We start from the raw sequence: 18744 nt of genomic DNA, 5'->3' as shown, positions 1-18744 counted from the left end.
CAGTGACTTTGACATATTCAAGGTAATGTTGATACCAGCAACTGCTCATGTTCTCTTTCTCACATTCTGTTTACACAATGCTGTCACATTTGTGAAAATACTTATACAACATCTTCATAGTGTCACAGAAATTACATAGTTTCAGCTTTAAGGCGACACCAGGTGAATAGGGTAAAAAAAGATATCACAATACTACCCCAGTTGATTGATTACATTAAAAATTGCAGTCATGTTTTGTATGACAAGTTTCCCGAAATGTTTAAACAAAAATCTGAACATTGGATAAAGTCAAGTTCAAAATTCCTTTTCAGTTTGTTTTTTACAAAGCAGATTTTGGATATCTCTTTTTAGCACTTCCTAAATAAATAAAAAAATACTATCAATAACCAGATTTTTTTAAAACACTTTTTTTTATTATTATTATTATTAAATGTTGTATAAATTATATATGAACAAACCCCTCTGTAAAAGCCTTCAAAATATAGATATGAATAAAACTGTAAAGTTTGGTGTATGTAAAGCTGCTGAAGCGGAGATTTCTGGCTCAGTGTAGGAGAAAACAGCCTTTCAAAATATGGACAGTAGTTGAAATCTACAGATGTAAATAGATAAAGTGCTATAAAAAATACACTCAAAAGTGTATTTTGGATGTTTTCTTTTCACCAGTCACCAAAAAGTGCAAAATCTCAAAGTTGACAGGTGCATGAAAAAACTTTTTTGCCTGTATTGTCTCACCTTAAAATTAACAGTTGTGTTCATTTGATTAAAAATAAAAAAAGTTTGTATTCTTTATCATTTAATACAACATTTTCAATGCACATTATATTATCCAAATAAAACTGAAAAATCATCATGAATCTCAGAATTCATATGGGTTTTCCCACTTTTCATGCAATAACATCAGCACTAAAAGTGCTTGAACTCCAGAAGTTTGTGTAAACCCTGATGATCATCTTCTCCAGCATTAACATTAAACGTGTAGGCTGATGCAATTACAAAATTACACTACTGAATAGATGAATAATATATATTCATCTATTCTGTATACATACCAAGAACACACACACACACACACACACACACACACACACACACACACACACACACACACACACACACACACACACACACACACACAAAAACAGCATTAATTCACATCATAATAATGGTTTGATAAAGTGCACCTGATCATGATATGACTTTCTTTACAACAAATTATGTATTTGGTAAAAAAAATTATATATATATATATTTCAAAGACCACAAACTCACATAAAAAGCCAAGAGTCAAACTGCCCAACTAAATGAAACACTAATCACCATAATGATGACCAAACATTTTCAATAAATCATCAACATCTAAACCTCTGTTGATTCTCAATAAGAGCTTCTGTAGACGTCTGACAGAAATAAAGTCAGTCTGGTTAGTAATAAGTGAAGCTGGTAATGCTGTTTGTGGAGTTGTTTAATCCTCCTCTGCTGAGATCTTCCCAGATTTAAAGTCTTCTTTTATCTTCAGTTGATTTCATCTTATGCCGACTTCACACTGCACACTTTTCAAAGTAGTCGGGTCACTGTTCTTTTCACACTGCATGACTCTCTGGGGTAGCATTCAATTGCTGGTGTGTGTGTTCACACTGCATGATCGATCTGCGACGGGAGGTTTCACACTGCATGACTTTACAAAAGAAAGAATTGCCAACAACTTCTGTCTGGTCCGCAAACTACATTTCACAACCAAACACATGTGAGAAGTGATAAGGAAATAACGCAAGATCACACGTGTGTGAGACCTAAATTGTTATTAATAATGATAGCCCGCAAGAAGATTGCGATCCAAATTCTCTGTGCGCTGATTTGCAGTGAAAAGGAGAGAAAAAAAAAAAAAACGGATTATGCAGGAGGAAATGTTCGGGGAGACGAGAGCAAGGATTGTGTTTCTGCAAAGAGAGTCGGGGTAAATAAATAATTCTGCATTGTGCTGCTGTTGCTGCTGCTCAAGCAAATGTTTGTGCTTTAATTCTGTTTGATATGATTGTAAATATATCTCTTAAAATACTGATATTCTGGTCTATAACTCCTCCCCGAACATCCCGCTGTCCTGTATCTTGCTCTCTCATTGGCTGTCGGTCATCGCCGATGTAGTTTTCAGTCAGAACACATTCACACAGCAGGATTGTGAACCTCCGACAGGTCCAGATAGTTACCATGTCAAATATGTCATGGGCGTCTGCGACTCGTCTGTGATTCTCTCAGATTGTGTCTGATAATTCACACTGCATGATTGTCACTCGCGTGAGCGAGCACTGATTTGCCAGGCATTTTGATATCAGGCATTTGTCGGCGATCTCCCAAAACCTGTTGGCGAGCAAAAATCAGGGCTAATATCGTTCAGTGTGAACTCTGTGTATGAAGTTAGTTGTAGTTCTGGTGTTTCTCTTTTTTTCTGTTCTTGTTGTTCCTCTGTCCTTCATTTATTCTGCTCATTATCATTAGGTGTCACTACTAATGATCAGTTATCACTTAATTAATCACTTAATTATCTCATCAACTTTAACACTGCTTCAGTGTTACTTTAACACTCTAGAGTAGGACAATATGTGCCCTGAGCAGTGTTGATTTAACACAAGGGATTTTGATGTATAGAAGTGGGTCAAGTACAAACTATAATATAGGATGTGAGAACATGAGCAGGTGATGATAAACTAACTCTCCTCCAGTATATAAAGATAACCCAGGGCTGCACAACGCAATATCCAGACATCAACATTAATTTACTGAACTGGTTCAGAGAAACAATGGCGGTCTGGACTGTCTACCTGTCTCTCTGTCTTCTCGTAGCTTTGAGTGCTTCAGGTAAGAGCATTATTCCACGCTTAATATCATAACTGTTATTTTAACATGAACTATAGAACACCTTATCAGAAGAATGGTCTAATAGAGTATGTGCACTAAAGTAAACCTGAGTTTGTTTCTTAATTATTATAACATTTAGCCAATAAAACAACGATTATATCACTATATCAGCTAAAGTTGTTGATTTTTATGAATGTATTTATGTTATTACTTTTGACAATAAAAACATCAACAAATGTATGTGTTAATCCGTAGTATATTATTATTATTATTATTATTATTAATATTATTTTTGGTAGTAGTAATAGTAATACTATAGCAGTACCACTACTGCTGCTGCTGCTACTAGCAGTTCTGTTTTAATAATGTAGTATTTCTTTCTTTTTTAGAGGAAACGTATCCTGTTGGAAACAAACGTTGTGGCTGTAAGGTTTCTCTAGTCTTCTACTTCTCTTGTCAATGTGTATGTATAGTACAGTCCAAAAGTCCAAGACCTTTGCATTTCTCTACCTTAACAAGTGTGTGTAATACCTGATGATCATGTTCTCCAGCATGCTTTAAAAATGTTCTAAAGAGCATCTTGGAAGCAAGAAAATTTTGCTGGAAAACAGGTTTGCATAATTAAAGCTACAATATGTAATCTTTTTCACAACTAGGGGTCGCTAACCTCTTACAATAACAAAGGCGTAGATTGATGACGCACTGATAAGCGGAATCATGGAACTTGCCATCATACCAAAGGATCTAATAATGTTTATGGGAAATAATGTTTATGAATGAGTGAATACATTGCTGTTTTTAACATGACTGTGGTATGAAGCAGGGCGCGATTGCTAATGAGAGACAGACATCAGCGCCACACACGAGTTCTGCGGATATAAAGGAATATATAGGAATACGGACATTTCTACTGAACTACCCGCAAGTGTTGAATTAATACTCACACAGGTCAGTTTATTAGACGAATGAAACTTGTGAGGTAACGCAGCGCTGTTTCACTTGCTCTACACTTTCACACTAAACTGCATTTGAGTGTTGAAAGTTATAATGTTATTCTATGTTTTAGTTTGCTGGCTGTATGAGACTAGCAGTGAGCTAGATCAATATTAGAATAACATACTAATCATATTCTAACATTTCATCATGTTGAGCTATATAACGCAGTTGTCCATGTCTGTCGCCATGGTTACTATGGCAGTACGAGCGGAAACCTGGGATAACACGGATATTACGTCATTGACAGGCGACAAGTGAACAGGGATGAGCCATCATTTAAAATTGGAATTTCTCTGAAATTAAAAATCTTTGGGAACTTTTGGGAGATTGTAAGTACATAACTGTAGGAAATATATCACACTGTGCAAGGGATTTTTGGATATTTTATTACAAAAATCTTACATATTGTAGCTTTAATGTAAAATTACTTATTAGTGACTAGGAAGAGTGCAAAATCTTAAATGTCTTTCTCTTCACATCATGGTGTTTCTGTGTTAAAATAAAATGTAAATATATTCACTATGGTAAGCCTGGTAGTGGTTAGTTAGTGGCAGAGGTTAGATAGTGGCAGAGGTTAGATAGTGGCAGAGGTTAGGTAGTGGTTAGTTAGTGGCAGAGGTTAGTTAGTGGCAGAGGTTAGTTAGTGGCAGAGGTTAGATAGTGGTTAGTTAGTGGCAGAGGTTAGATAGTGGCAGAGGTTGGTTAGTTACACTTAATCTGACTCCAATTTCAAATGATAATCAAATTTAGATAGTGTTTCTTATTAGAAAATAATTGTAATATTGATTATGACTTAATTTAGATCTTTGATTATTCTGAGTATCCATACTTTCAGTTATTAATTCATTATGGACCCAATGCTGCACAGAGATCGCGTCAGTCGGATTGTGTTTCTCACGGTCACAAACTTGTCAGTTCTGACTTTAGTCAGTGGATGCAGGGTTTGCTAATAATTCAATTCAATTCAATTCAATTCAAATTTATTTGTATAGCGCTTTTCACAATACATATTGTCTCAAAGCAGCTTTACAGAAAGTGCATTTCAGAAATGTACATAGAAAAATACAGTTAGTTAATCATGTATTTATTTAGGGCCAGCGTTGAGTTGTCTCTTCACAGGCGCCAAGTCGTCTCTTCACAGGCGTCGAGCCGTCTCTTCACAGGCGTTGAGTCGTCTCTTCACGGGTGTTGGGGCATCTGAAGGTTCCATGAGAGGCTGGATACAAACTGGAACTGACAAACTCTATTTACTAGCGTCCCGAGATAACGACAGAAAAGCAGATGGGAAATAATTAGCATTGCTGCTGTTCATAATATTAATGCATTCGATATGATTCACCTGTAGTATAAAAGGTAGTATTATGCGAACGTTTACCTAAAGAGATGTGTCTTTAATCTAGTTTTAAACTGGGACAGCGAGTCTGAGCCTCGAACAATATCAGGAAGGCCATTCCACAGTTTAGGAGCTAAATGTGCTTAATACCTCTTAAGTCAGTTGCCTACTGCTCACTCATGCAAAAAAGTGTAGTTTATTTAGCCACTTCCGTACAACTTGCCAAGTCAGTGATAGACAGAAATCAAAAGGTCTTCAGATGACGTGCCTACTGCTCTGTTCATATGCGCCTTTAGTTTGACCTATTGAGCTGTGGTAGCACCAGCCTCCTCATAATCTACTAAAATAATGATTTCAGAAAACTTCAGAATAAATCAAGATGTAACATTTATTTGTCAGGTAAAAATGTATCATGCCAATTACAGAAGTAAATGATTAAAAGCCAATTCAGAAATAATAAATACATGACATAATTTACTCAAAGATGACTCTAAAAGTAAGCAATGCATTCTTGACAGAGACACCACAGTGGTGTGTCAGGACTTTCCAACAGGAAAACACTGACACAGCACTGTATGGGGGAAGATCCTGGTTACTCATTCCCTGAGTAGGGAACGGAGACATTATGTCGGATGACGACGAATGGGGTTTCGCTTAGAAAGCCTATCAGCTTCGAGTATAGAAAATGAGCCAATGGCAATGAAATGCCATGAGTCTGCAGAATTTGCATAGTGTAACTCCACCCCACCTCGTGGGTATATAAGGAAGTACGCCGGCAACATGCAGATATGTTTCTTCGCTGAGGAGCCTAGACTGAACTCCGGCGATCCCAGCGGTACAGCGGAAGTGGCAGGGAGACGTTCCCTTTCGTGGTCACTCTGAGTTACGTCGAATGACGACGAATGGGGTCTCCAGTCTAATCACGCCACCTCGGCTGTTTTCCAGTGCCCTGCGTAAGACTGAGCTCCCTATCGTGAGACTGGCACGGACGAAGGAGTCCTACTTAACACAGGAATACCAAGGTACACTGGGAAGCATATCACAGCGGAAATATGCAATTATGCCCAGCCCGAAGGGGGGGACTTAGAATACACATATGACCCTGAGGGGCTGCATATGGAGTAACACTGCGGTGTCCAGCCGCAGGTGGAATATTTCAACCCCAGGGGTGGCAAGGTGGCTTGCCGAGGGAAAGACACATGCTCAGAGAGGCTTACAGTTGAAATACACATGTGGGGGTCGCCCAGAGGAGGAACCATGCACATGGATGCACCTAGCCAAGCACGAAAGCTGCCGGTGGCATAACTCTGGCGTTGACGTCAACAGTGCTGGAGGAACTCAGGGCTTATTAGGCTCACCCGAGGAAATATCGCACGTATCCTGTCCGTGGAGTGTAATGGCGAGCAAGCGACGACACCTGAGCAGAATCTAGTACTGACTAGTTGAAGCGAGTACATGAGAAGAAACTGGCTCCACTCGAAGATAATAGAATATCGCAAATGTGTTAGGTGTCACCCAGCCTGCAGCTCTACAAATGTCTGTTAGCGAGGCGCCATGCAAGAGGATGCCACACTCCGAGTGGAGTGGGCCGTCACACCAAGGGGGCATGGTCGACCTTGCTGCTGGTATGCCAAAGCAATGGCGTCCACTATCCAGTGAGACAACCTTTGCTTGGAGAGAACCTTTCCCTTCAGCTTCCTACCATAACAGACAAAGAGCTGGACTGAGGTCCTGAAACACTGTGTTCTGTCTGCGTAAGCACGGAGGGTGCGTACCGGACAGAGCAGTGCCAAGGCTGAGTCTGCCTCCTCCAAGGGCAGCGCTTGCAGGTTCACCACCTGGTCTCGAAAGGGTGTGGTGGGAACCTTGGGCACATATCCAGGCCGGGGTCTCAGGATCACGTGAGAGTTCCAGGCACGCTTCGTCAACCGAAAATGCATGCAGGTCCCCTACTCTCTTGATAGAGGCCAATGCAACCAGGAGCGCTGACATTGACAGAAACTTAAGCTCCACTGATTGCAGAGGCTCAAAGGGAGCACTCTGCAGGGCAGTTAGAACCACTGAGAGGTCCCAAGAGGGTACGAGGGGAGGACGAGGATGATTCAGTCTCCTCGCTCCCCTCAGGAACCTGATGATCAGGTCGTGCTTTCCCAGAGACTTACCATCAACTGCGTTGTGATGTGCGGCAGTGGCGGCAACATACACTTTCAGGGTGGAGGGAGACAGCCTTCGCTCCAACCCCTCTTGCAGGAAGGAAGCACGACACTGATCGGGCATTTCGTGGGTTCTTGATGTTTAGAAGAACACCAGTTGACGGAGAGGTTCCACTTCAATGCATAGGCATGCCTCGTGGACGATGCTCTAGCGGAAGTGATGGTAGCCACCACCGCTGGTGGTAGGGTACTCAAACCTGTCTCGTCCCGTCCAGGAGCCACACGTGGAGGTTCCAAAGATCAGGACGAGAGTGCCATAGGGTGCCCCGTCCCTGAGAAAGCAGGTCCTTCCTCAGGGGAATTGGCCAGGGAGGTGCTGTCATGAGGAGTACTAGTTCTGGGAACCAGGTCCGGTTGTGCCAATACAGGGAAACCAAAATGACTCCTGCTCCTCATCCTCCCTGATCTTGCGCAAGATCTTCAGGTTGATCACTGCAAACAAATCCTGTGGCCGCACGTACTGGAGGATGCGTTTGGCCGTGAGCATCTTGAACGGCAGCCTGTGAAGGGAGCGGTTCAAGACACGCAGGTCGAGGATTGGCCGTAGCCCACCGGAATTTTTCCAGTAGGGGCTGTAAAAGCCTCCCCCTGAAGCGGGGGAGGAGACCGCGCGAACTGAATCGCGTAGCCGAGCCTGATGGTTCTCGCGACCCAGCGGGACAGTCCGGGAAGCTCTAGCCAGGCTCCCAGAAACTGCGCCAGCGGGGTCATTCGGTGGTGCAGTGAGGCGGAATGACCGGCCCAGCCGAGGGTGGCATAGCGGCCCTGTGCAGGGGTACGGTCATTAGCCGCGTCCTGCCAGAGGAGGCCAGGGGAGGACCAGCGTCCCACGGGGCCGTGCTCTGGCAGGGGTCTGGCGACAGAAGAGGATGAGAGGAGCGTGGCCCGTGGGTGGCACATGCTGTCATCCGAGAACTCTGTGACAGAGGGGGACGATAGTGGTGGGACCCGTGGGCGGTGCGCACTATGGTCCGAGAACTCTGTGTGCTCAGGGTTGGGGGAACCAGTTCTGTCTTTAACCACATTAGGGTACTGCTTGTCGTTGGACAAGCAGCGGGGAGTGGAGAACAAAAGATTTTCCCCCGGCCCTCCACCGGGGGAAGGAGTGGCCCTGCTACCATCTCCTGAAAAAAACTAGTTGCCAACCCTGAGCAGCCCGTCTCAGGGGCACCGCTTAGCCTGGCATTTAGCGGGGCGCGGGGCCGAAGAGAGCTGTGGCACCTTCCTGCGACTTCCTCCACGACGCGACCCGGGTGGAGGCTGCTGCTGGGGCCGTGCGGGAGGAGCGGGAGCTGCAGGAGGGCGCCCTCGGCGGCGAGCAGGCTGAGGATTCTGTGCCGACGGCTGGGAGGAGGCAGCAGCGGGCCGTCTGGGCAGAATATGCTTAATAGCCTCAGTCTGCTTCTGAGCGGTCGAGAACTGTTGGGCAATGTCCTCGACCGCACCGCCGAAGAGGCCGGCCTGGGATATGGGGGTGTCGAGCAGAGGAGTCCGCTCAGCCTCCCGCATATCGGCCAGGTTCAGCCAGAAATGTCTCTCCTGGACCACAGCTGTGGACATCACCTGGCCCAGGGACTGTGCGGTCACCTTCGTCACTCAGAGAGCAAGGTCGGTGGCGGCATGCAGCTCATCAAAGAGCCCTGGGTCAGTCCTGCCCTCGTGCATGTCCCTGATCACCTGGGCCTGGTAGACCTGCAGGATGGCCATGGCATGCAAAGAGGCGGCTGCCTGTCCCGGTGCTCTGTAAGATTTCGCCACCAGGGTAGACGAAAATCTACAGGCTTTGGATGGGTGCTTAGGGTCACCACGAGAGGAAGCGCTTGCCGGACACAGCTGCATCGCGACGAAACGTTCCACCGGGGGAACCCCAGTGTACCCACAGGCAGTGGCCTTATCGAGGGGAGGAAAGGCAGAGTAGGTCAAAGAGTGATCGCAGGAAGACAATGGTGTCTTCCAGGACCGCGTGACCTCCTCATGCACGTCCGGGAAGAAAGGTATTTGGGTTGGATGCCGACGGGGGTCAGCGGCCGCACCCAAAATCCAATCATCCAGCCGCGAGCACACAGGGTCGGGTGGCAGGGATCTGACTCGGGCAATGCTGGAACACCCGGAGGTGGCAGCACAGCCGAATCTTCACTTCCCGATGACTCCGGCCCACCTTGTGATGCAGCGATCGACATTGCATCCTCCTCTGGAGCGCCGAAAGAGATCCGCGGGGCCTCCGTAGAGGGACCAGCGGTCTCAGTCTGAACACTCGCGGGTACCAACGCTGGAGAGGGGGGTGTGGACCGTGGACAAATTGGCAGTTTATTCCACACCGTCACCCTCAGGTCACCCTGGCCACCAGCCGAAGTACAGCCTCTCGTGGAGACCGTAGATCGGGGTGTGGATGAGGGGACTCACCCGGTTCCGGGGGAGAGGAGAGAGTTATCAGATATCTTGAAGAGACATCACCCAAAGAGGAGAACAGAATTCTCCTAAGTTCTCAGTCTTTCTCATTATACCAATGACTGCAATGAAATTAAGACCATTTTACCAATCACACTTAAAATGATACCAAACATGAAAAGGAAAAACAATAGATTCACAAGATACATCATTTGTGATATATATATATATATAGACATTTTTTGTGAATTTTTGGTGACTTGACTCAGGGAAAGAGGAAGGGTGGAGGGAGAGGGAGGTGCTGAGATAAGAAAGGAGAAAAGTTTAGACAAGACAATGTCCTGTGCTCTTTCTTTGCGATCTTCTGTCAAGGGTGCGTTTTATGGCTTTATTGTAGGATGAGTTTTATCTCAGCTTTTGTCTTAGCTGGAAAATCAAGTCTTACATTAGTGGTTAGTTAGTGGCAGTGCTTACTTAGAAGTTAGTTAGTGAAAGAAGTAAGTTAGTGTTTAGTTAGTGGCTGAAGTTAGATAGTGGTTAGTAAGGTGTTTTATTGAACAGATAAACTGTCATATGTATATCTCAGTTACATACTGTACCTTTAATACCTTTAAATGAAAGTTATCAATTTAATTACATGAATTGGTAAAAAAAATAAAAATAATAATAACACACAAGACTTCCCTTTAACAGTCTGTTGGGCAGGATGGACTGCCTTTGGATGCAGATGCTTCAAGTTTTTCAATAACGCTCAAATGTGGATTAATGCAGAGGTATGATACATCCAGCTTGTAATATGACGTAAAAATCATATAAGTATATTTTTGGTTAAATACAACTTAAGCTCTGTAAACATCTGTGACACCTGTTAATTATTGCAGGAAAATAATTTCAACTTGTTCCTCAATTAAAAAAAAAAAAAAAAAAGTTAACTAGGAAAATACAGACACAACACATTTCATGTTATCATGAGAGTAGTGTGTTAGGATCACTTAAAAACTAGATTAATTATATCTAATCTATATATACAGTATAAGCAGAACCTTTTCTACAAAAGTAGTCCTGTCTCAAAAGGCAGATTTTATACTTCTTTTGTACAATAATAAATTTGAAGGCATGTCACAGATTTTGGAAAATTAATTCAAAATAACACTTTTTTTCCTTCTTTTTTTCCTTTTTTTTTTTAAATATTGGTCTTTACTCATGTCTCTACAGAAATTATGTTTGCAGTTTGATGGGAACCTTGCTTCTGTGCACAGCCATGATGAGTACACTTTTATACAGAACCTGATTAGATCCGAAACTCAGGCCACAACTCGTGCCTGGATTGGAGGAAATGATGCTGTTCATGTATGCAATTCTTTTTTTTCTTTTTTTTATCATGCTTTTTGTGCTACTGGGCATTTACAGTTACATTATTATTATTTTTTTTTTTAAATGCATAAAGATAGGTGCCCATCTCATGGTTGCCAATGCCCTTAACAAACTATTCTGAGGACCAAAAAAAAAAAGCTAATTACAAAAAAAAGATAAAAACACACCATTGTGGAACATATTTTTGGCCAAAGAATCCTCTAAATGTTTTTTACTATTATAACCTTATCGACACCTTCTGATGTCAAATCAGCTTTACAGATGTGAAATAGATGGCTGATATTGATAATTGAGCAATTTAGCCCTGCCTTAAATATTCTTCACATATTCTTTACTGATACCCTTTCTGTGAAATAATTTCTGTTCATTTCTGTTTAGATTTCTGACATTTTTAAAGTGGAGACGGGGTTATTGCTAATGCGAAATAATCTTTTAGATGAATAAAGATTAAATTAAGCCATGTGAGCTGTGGACATAAACACAATGTCTTTTTTCTCTTCTGTTCACAGGAGGGAGTTTGGCTCTGGAGTGATGGAACCGAAATGAACTTTCAAATATGGTCGCCTTATCAGCCCGATAACCTTCATGGACAGCACTGCCTTGAGATGAACTTTGACTGTAAGTAACTGCTGTTAATGCTCATAAACTAATCTAAATAGACTAAATAAACTTTTTTTTTTTTTTTTTTTTTTTTTTTTTTATAATACACAAATGATTAAAACAGATATTTTGTTTTATCTTGCAACAGATGGCAACTGGAATGATGACCCATGTTTAACAAATAAGCCGTTTGTGTGTGTGAACTGAACCAGCATGTGAAAAATCAATAGAAGAAACAAGCACCTTTAACTCATTTACTTTCCTTTAGAAATGTTCAATGGAGGTAATAAAAGTGTTTTAAAGAAGGTTAATTGTGTTTGTTTGATTGTGTTTTGTTAATGATAAGTTAATGAGTCAGTGACACCTGTTAAACACCATTTTATAATTTGGGTATCACTCCACAGTCTCTCTTTTCTCACCAACACAAGTTAGAATAAGCAATTTGGCATCCTAAAATGGCACCAAAAGTAAAAAAAAAAAACAACAACAAGGGGATTGCTTGACTAAATCCCAAAAAATAAATAAATAATTAAACAAGTAAAATTATAATGTGAAAAAGTTAGTCACACTCACCAAATATATTAAAGCCACTCTTATTTTTGTGTCTCACTACCAGGTTATTATCCTGTACCTTTAATAAATGTCATGTATTTACTCCACTTTCTCCAAAACCAAGTAGTCTATATGACATTTTTTCATATGCATCAACTTCCTGTAAGGCATGAAGGACGGCGATCATGGCAAATCCACAGACTAACTCGTGAAAGCTCAGTAAATGCAGTATTTGAAAATGACAAGAGGCATGACGTGATTGGCTGCAAATTGGCTTTAATTTTTTGGTACAGAAAATGTGTTATATTCGAATATTGTTTTATATTACTGTTCTTTGAAAAGTATGTTCTACTGTACAATAGTAATATACAGTATTTGTCAATTGCTTTTATTTTGGTGAGCCTGTAATGTAACTGTGGCATTCAATCATTCGCACAGAACATGTAGAATTCATATTTAAATAGTCAAATATTCACAGACACTAGTCCATATCGCAATTTGATCAGGGGCCGTATTCACAAAGCATTTTATCTTACCACTAGGAGTTCTCCTAAATCGCACTAAAAGATTTTAGCTAGGAGTTTTCTCTTAAAAGTTATTCACAACGCCTTTCAGACCTACTCTTAGTAAAGAAAAATGACAACTCCTAAACTAAGAGTGAGTCTTCGTTGCTATGTATGACGTCATTACTCATGCACGAGCTTGACTGAAGTGACCACCTTGATTGGCTGATGATTGTAACGCGGGAATGATTCCAAACCCCTCCCCTACGATGATGAGTGACAGGTCTGAGAAGATGATGAATAACTGAATAAATAGCCTAAATGAATAAACAGTAAGGCAAAACAAATAGCCTAGTAGCCTAATGAAACATATGGATTGATGCAATATCTTTGCAACATTATTGAATTAATCTGTCACTATATGCCTCTGCCTACGTTTGCAAAGAGAAGAACATTTTAATTTGATTCACAATGAAATGTTACAATTAGTTTACATGCAATGAGTAGCCTAGTTTTGGTTGTTGTTGGTGGCGTTATTGCATCCCTAGTTATGCCTACAATGCAAAATTGTTCCCTCGCGATTGGAAGCTCCTGTAGCCGCCGCGTACGCATTTCAAAACATCGCAACGTGAAATGCCACAAAAAGCGGTTTGTGAATAGGTCTTAGTGAGTTAGGAGTCCTCTCGACTTCTTTTAAGCTGTCCCAGGCTTAGGTGCTACTTTTAGGGCTAAAATGCTTCGCGAATTACTCTTAATCAAAAAAATTAGGAGTCCTAAAGTTACGAGTGACACGCCCATTATTTTTAGGAGTTGCTCCTAAATTCGCCAGTTAGGAGCTACTTTTAGCCTTAAAATTCTTTGTGAATACGGCCCCTGGTGATTTATCTAAAATTTAGCCAAATTCTCCATTATACAGAAAATTAAATTTTTATTCATGGGAGTTTTGTGTTTTCTACATTGCAGAAATCATAAGGCTCTAGCTTTATAATACTAACATAAGTGTTCCCTTTCCCAATTACAATCAGCGAACACAGTAAAAGTCAGTGGTATTGTTTGAGGGAGAGATTTATTTTCAGCACCAGCTACCAAATCATGGTCTACCACACAGAGACCAGGACCTGCTTAAGTGCTAATGGACTGCATTTATATAACGCTTTCAACAGACTCATGGCCACCAAAGCGCTTTACATATTGCCTCACATTCACCCATTCGAGAGACTGTTGCCTTTGGCTTGCTCAGTTGGGGATATTTGGGATATTTAATTTAATTAATCAATCAACAATACTATTGATCAGCATTACCAAACGTGGACGTTTTCCACTAGAAACAAGCATTGATGTATTATTTTAATTTAATACTGTGAAGCTGCTTTGATACAATCTGTATTGTGAAAAGCGCTATATAAATAAACTTGACTTGACTTGACATTCATTCACCGACAGCGGTGTCAGCCATGCAAGGAGCAGCTCATGTCTTGCTCATGGACGCCTTGACACTTGGTCAGGTGGAACCGGGGATGGAACCACCAACCTTCCGGTTTGTAGACAACTTACATGAACCACTGAGCCACTGCCACCCCAGTGACAGTTATGGAGAATGAATGAAGTGAAATGTGCACATTCAAACCTTTATGAGGAGGATAGCGTGACTGCGGCTGGAGCGCTGGTTTAGTTTAATAGAGGCTGTGGTGCGGTTTAAACTTGCGGGGATAAAATGAGTGTCAAACTCAGCAAAGGATGAGAGTGGTGTGTGCGTTAGACCGGGAATGAGGATGTTTTTGTCCTTGTCTTCACGGATGGGTTCTGGGAACCAGGAGATAACAGGTCCAGCACCTACAGACACAAAGCTAATCAATATTCCAGAGCAGCTGCCCACTGAAATGGGGTTTAAAGCTAGGCCAGTCACGCACTGTGAAACAGTTCGAGAGACTGTTAGCCTCATGGCAGCTTCCTGTCAGACCTGAGAGGCCATCATGTGCTTGTCCGTACAGACAACACATCGGTGGTCTCTTACATAAATCATCAGGGGGGTCTGCGGTCGCATCCACTATGCAAACTGGCGCACCAGATCCTCCTGTGGTCCCTAGGGAAGATACTCTCTCTGAGGGCAGTGTATATCCTAGGGTGCCAGAATATAGGAGCAGACATCCTGTCGAGGCAGGGGCTTAGGCCAGTGGATTGTGGTGGAGTATTTATGGGAAATTTACGGCCAAACAGAAGTGGATCTGTTTGCGTCTCAGCACACGACGCACTGTCCCCTGGGGCTGGAGGCTAAGGTGCAGATGTGGCCGAGGCTACGTCTGTACGCACTTCCCCATGTTGCTCTGCTCCCAGGAGTTCTGGAGAGTATCCGCCAGAACGGAATAAGCCTACTGCTAGTAGCACCACGATGGCCGAGCAGAATTTGGTTTGTGGACCTTATTTATCTCCTCGACAGCTCTCCCTTGGAGCTTCCGATCAGGAGAGACCTTCTGTCTCAGGCTTGGGGCACAATCCTTCACCCTCACCCAGAGATTTGGAACCTATTGGGACGGTAATACCGTCACCCTTGGTGGTCAGAGCTCACTCTACTAGGAGTATGGCAGCCTCTGCTAACAGTCCAGCTAACAGTCTCCTTCTTGCGCTTCCCTTTCCCCTTGAGTTCATGGACCTGTTGCTATGACAGCAAGTCCAGAATGAGCGTCGAAGAACCAAACAATCCAAGATCATGCCAAATAGTCAACAATGAAATCCAGCTAACTGAGTTAGCGACGTACGGAGAACGGACCCCAGTCCTGTCTAAAGTGAGTGTTAACAGTCGGGCCAAAAAATTGGATCTGGACAAAAGATTGGATCTGTGCATTATAGACTTGCAGTGTAAATGCAGACTGTCGTTATTTACAAGACTGCTAGAGGGCGCTTCATTTTAAAACGTAACTATAGGATGTAATACGGGTAATGCCTATGGGGTCGTATTTTGGAGGAGGACAGTCTCCTTCTTGCGCTTCCCTTTCCCCTTCCCCCTCCCCTCAATTAAAAAAAAATGCAGTTTGTACATAATTTATAAAAAAAGAGCTGTAAATTATATGAAAAACGTTTACATGTGTTGGATAGATTACACTTTAGATTACGTGAATGTCAATGATTTATTCATGCATTTACACATAATCTCTAAAAGGAGTTAAACATTTTGTAGTATGTACAACATTTGCTGACGGCAGCAACAATCCTCCGTTCATTCGAGGTGACTCTGACATATTCAAGGTAATGTTGATTCCAGCAACTGCTCATGTTCTCTTTCTCACATTCTGTTTACACAATGCTGTCACTTTTGTGAAAATACTTATACAACAGCTTCATAGTGTCACAGAAATTAAATAGTTTCAGCTTTAAGGTGACACCAGGTGAATAGGGTAAAAAAAAAAAAACTTCTAGATATCAATCCAGTTGATTGATTACATTAAAAATTGCAAACATTTTTTTGTATGACATGTTTCCTGAAATGTTTAAATATGAGGTGTTATATAATAAATTATGCACTAACTTGTATACATTTTAACACAGCAAAAACTCCAGTGTTAAATTAACACTCCTGGGAGTGTATATGAGTCCACACTCAAGAGTGTAAAGTGTTAAAATATGAGTGTTAAATTAACACTCAAGAGTGTTAAAGTTAATGAGCTAATTAAGTGATTAATTTAGTAATGATTGATCATTATTGAAGACACCTGATGTTAACAAGCAGACTCACTGAAGGAGAAAATCATAAATTGTAAGCCACCGTTATGGTGATGGGTGTTTGCTTTAGTCGGGCTCTTGACCCTTATACATTTACTTTAGATTTTGTTTGGCTGTTGTATCTTATAACTGCCAGATGAACAAAGAGAAAAAGTGATCTGATGGTATTGGTTATATTATGACAATCATCATTTGATATTGATCACTGAACTCATTAAGATCCTTATTTCTGACTTAGATTTATGTTGTTGATTACAGCATAACTGTGAATCTGCATAAATATCCAGAATTTTAGATATAATACAAAGGATTTCTTAAAAGTTGTTTAAAAAAAAATAAAAAATCTTTCTTTTAGGCACACACAGACGTCAAGATTCAGTCTATGCATCTCAACAATGGTGACGAGCAGAATATTCAATTAGGAAAAGTAAATTACATAGACAATTCAGATCATAATGTATTCATACCGCAATGCATGATGGGAGCCATAAATGAGTTGTGATTGGTGGCAGCCACTGCAACATGCTTTATTATTGTCACCATTGTTGAGATTCACAGACTGATTATTGATGTCTGTGTTTCTAAATAAATTCATTTGAAAGTCTTTTGATCAGAACAATGGTTATGAAATATTTTTGGATTATATGAAAAATACTGAAAATCATGTGCTGTGGAATCACAGAGCTGCTGTAATTAACAAGTTAAGCCATCTCAATAAGTTTTGTTTTACGGATCATAACATGATTATGTCAAAACATAACCAACACCATCAGATCACATTGTCTCTTTGTTCATCTGACTGTTATAAATCAATAACAGCAGACAAGCTAAATTTAAAGTAAACATATAAGTGTCAAGAGCCCAACTAAGCAAACACCCATCACCTTAATGGTAACTTACAATTAGTGATTTCCTCCTTCAGTGATTCTGCTTGTTAACATCAGGTGTCTTCAATAATGCTCAATCATCACTAAACTAATCACTTAATTATCTCATTAACTTTAACACTCTTGAGTGTTAATTTAACACTCATATTTTAACACTTTACACTTTTGAGTGTGGACTCATATACACTCCCAGGAGTGTTAATTTAACACTGGAGTTTTTGCTGTGAACAATCTGAACATTGGATGAAGTCAGGTTAATTTTTTTTATATAATAGAATCAAAGGTTTTTACAAAGCAGATTTTGTATATCTCTTTTTATCACTCCCTAAATCAGAAAATACTATCAATAAATGTTGTATAAAATCAGGCAAATTATATATGAACAAACCCCTCTGTAAAAGCCTTCAAAATACAGATATGAATAAAACTGTAGAAAAAAAGTTTGTGGTATGTAAAGCTGCTGAAGTGGGGATTTCAGGCTCAGTGTAGGAGATACATAGCCTAGAAATCTAGACGCACCCTAGCGGCATCAAAATTTATTTTGCAGCCAGGGTAGTCTAGCAACTCTCCGTTGACTTTAAAGCTGGAAAAAACAAACTCTAGTTAGGCCAATCACATCGTGTATAGAGTCGTTGGGCGGGTTTAACATAATGACGACAGAGTTGTGCCGGTTCCACGTGAATTCCCTGCCACTTGAACACAAATAAGAGCTGCTGCTGGCGAACAGCGGTCTTTCAAATCGGCTTTGTCCGTGACTCTGGAAGGCTTGGAGTTAAGCTTTTCTTTGAGAAAAGAACAAAGAACGGCACTTAAGTCATTCTTAAAACAGGAAGATGTGTTCGTAGTTTTGCCAGCCAGATACGGCAAAAGTTTAATCTATCAACTAGCTCCGCTGTTGGGAAAATGCTCTGGTTGGTTGTAGTGCTGTCCTATTGCATGCAGAGCGAATTTGAAAGACAGCCGTTTATCCTGCCCCTCGGATTGAGCCAGGGCCGGAGTGGGGCCACTTTTCAGCCCGGGAGTTTCAGGCCCAAGACCGGCCCACTTTTTCCATGGTGGAATTCCAAATTAGCACTTTTTCCAAATTGGATAAATGAAGCAACAGTTCAGCTCTTACTATTGTGTAGTTTGTATTAATACCATGGTTCAACAAATAATGTAAAGGTTAAATAATAATTCACTTAGACTTTATAAGAAGCAATTGTGACTTTATTTCACGCAATTCTGACTTTATATCTTGCAATTCTGACTTTATAACATGCAATTGCGACTTTATTTCACGCAATTCTGACTTTATATCTCGCAATTCTGACTTTATAACACGC

At 41.3% G+C, this 18744-nt stretch overlaps 1 protein-coding gene across 1 annotated transcript; it reads left to right on the top strand.

The window, feature by feature from the left end:
- The first annotated feature begins 2796 nt into the window (after window positions 1-2796).
- LOC311096111 (galactose-specific lectin nattectin-like) lies at window positions 2797-12071 on the top strand. The gene is made up of 6 exons (XM_084135083.1): window positions 2797-2856; window positions 3246-3281; window positions 10480-10559; window positions 11002-11136; window positions 11670-11778; window positions 11909-12071. The coding sequence occupies exons 1-6, from the start codon at window positions 2799-2801 to the stop codon at window positions 11965-11967; spliced, it is 477 nt and encodes a 158-aa protein (XP_083991209.1). The 5' UTR covers window positions 2797-2798; the 3' UTR covers window positions 11968-12071.
- Window positions 12072-18744: the final 6673 nt, after the last annotated feature.

The sequence above is a fragment of the Abramis brama genome (genome assembly GCF_963993115.1).
Source record: "Abramis brama genome assembly, chromosome: 1".
NCBI classification, from domain to species: Eukaryota; Metazoa; Chordata; class Actinopteri; order Cypriniformes; family Leuciscidae; genus Abramis; species Abramis brama.
Note: the sequence above shows the minus strand (reverse complement) of the source record. Positions and strands in the feature narration are given on the sequence as shown.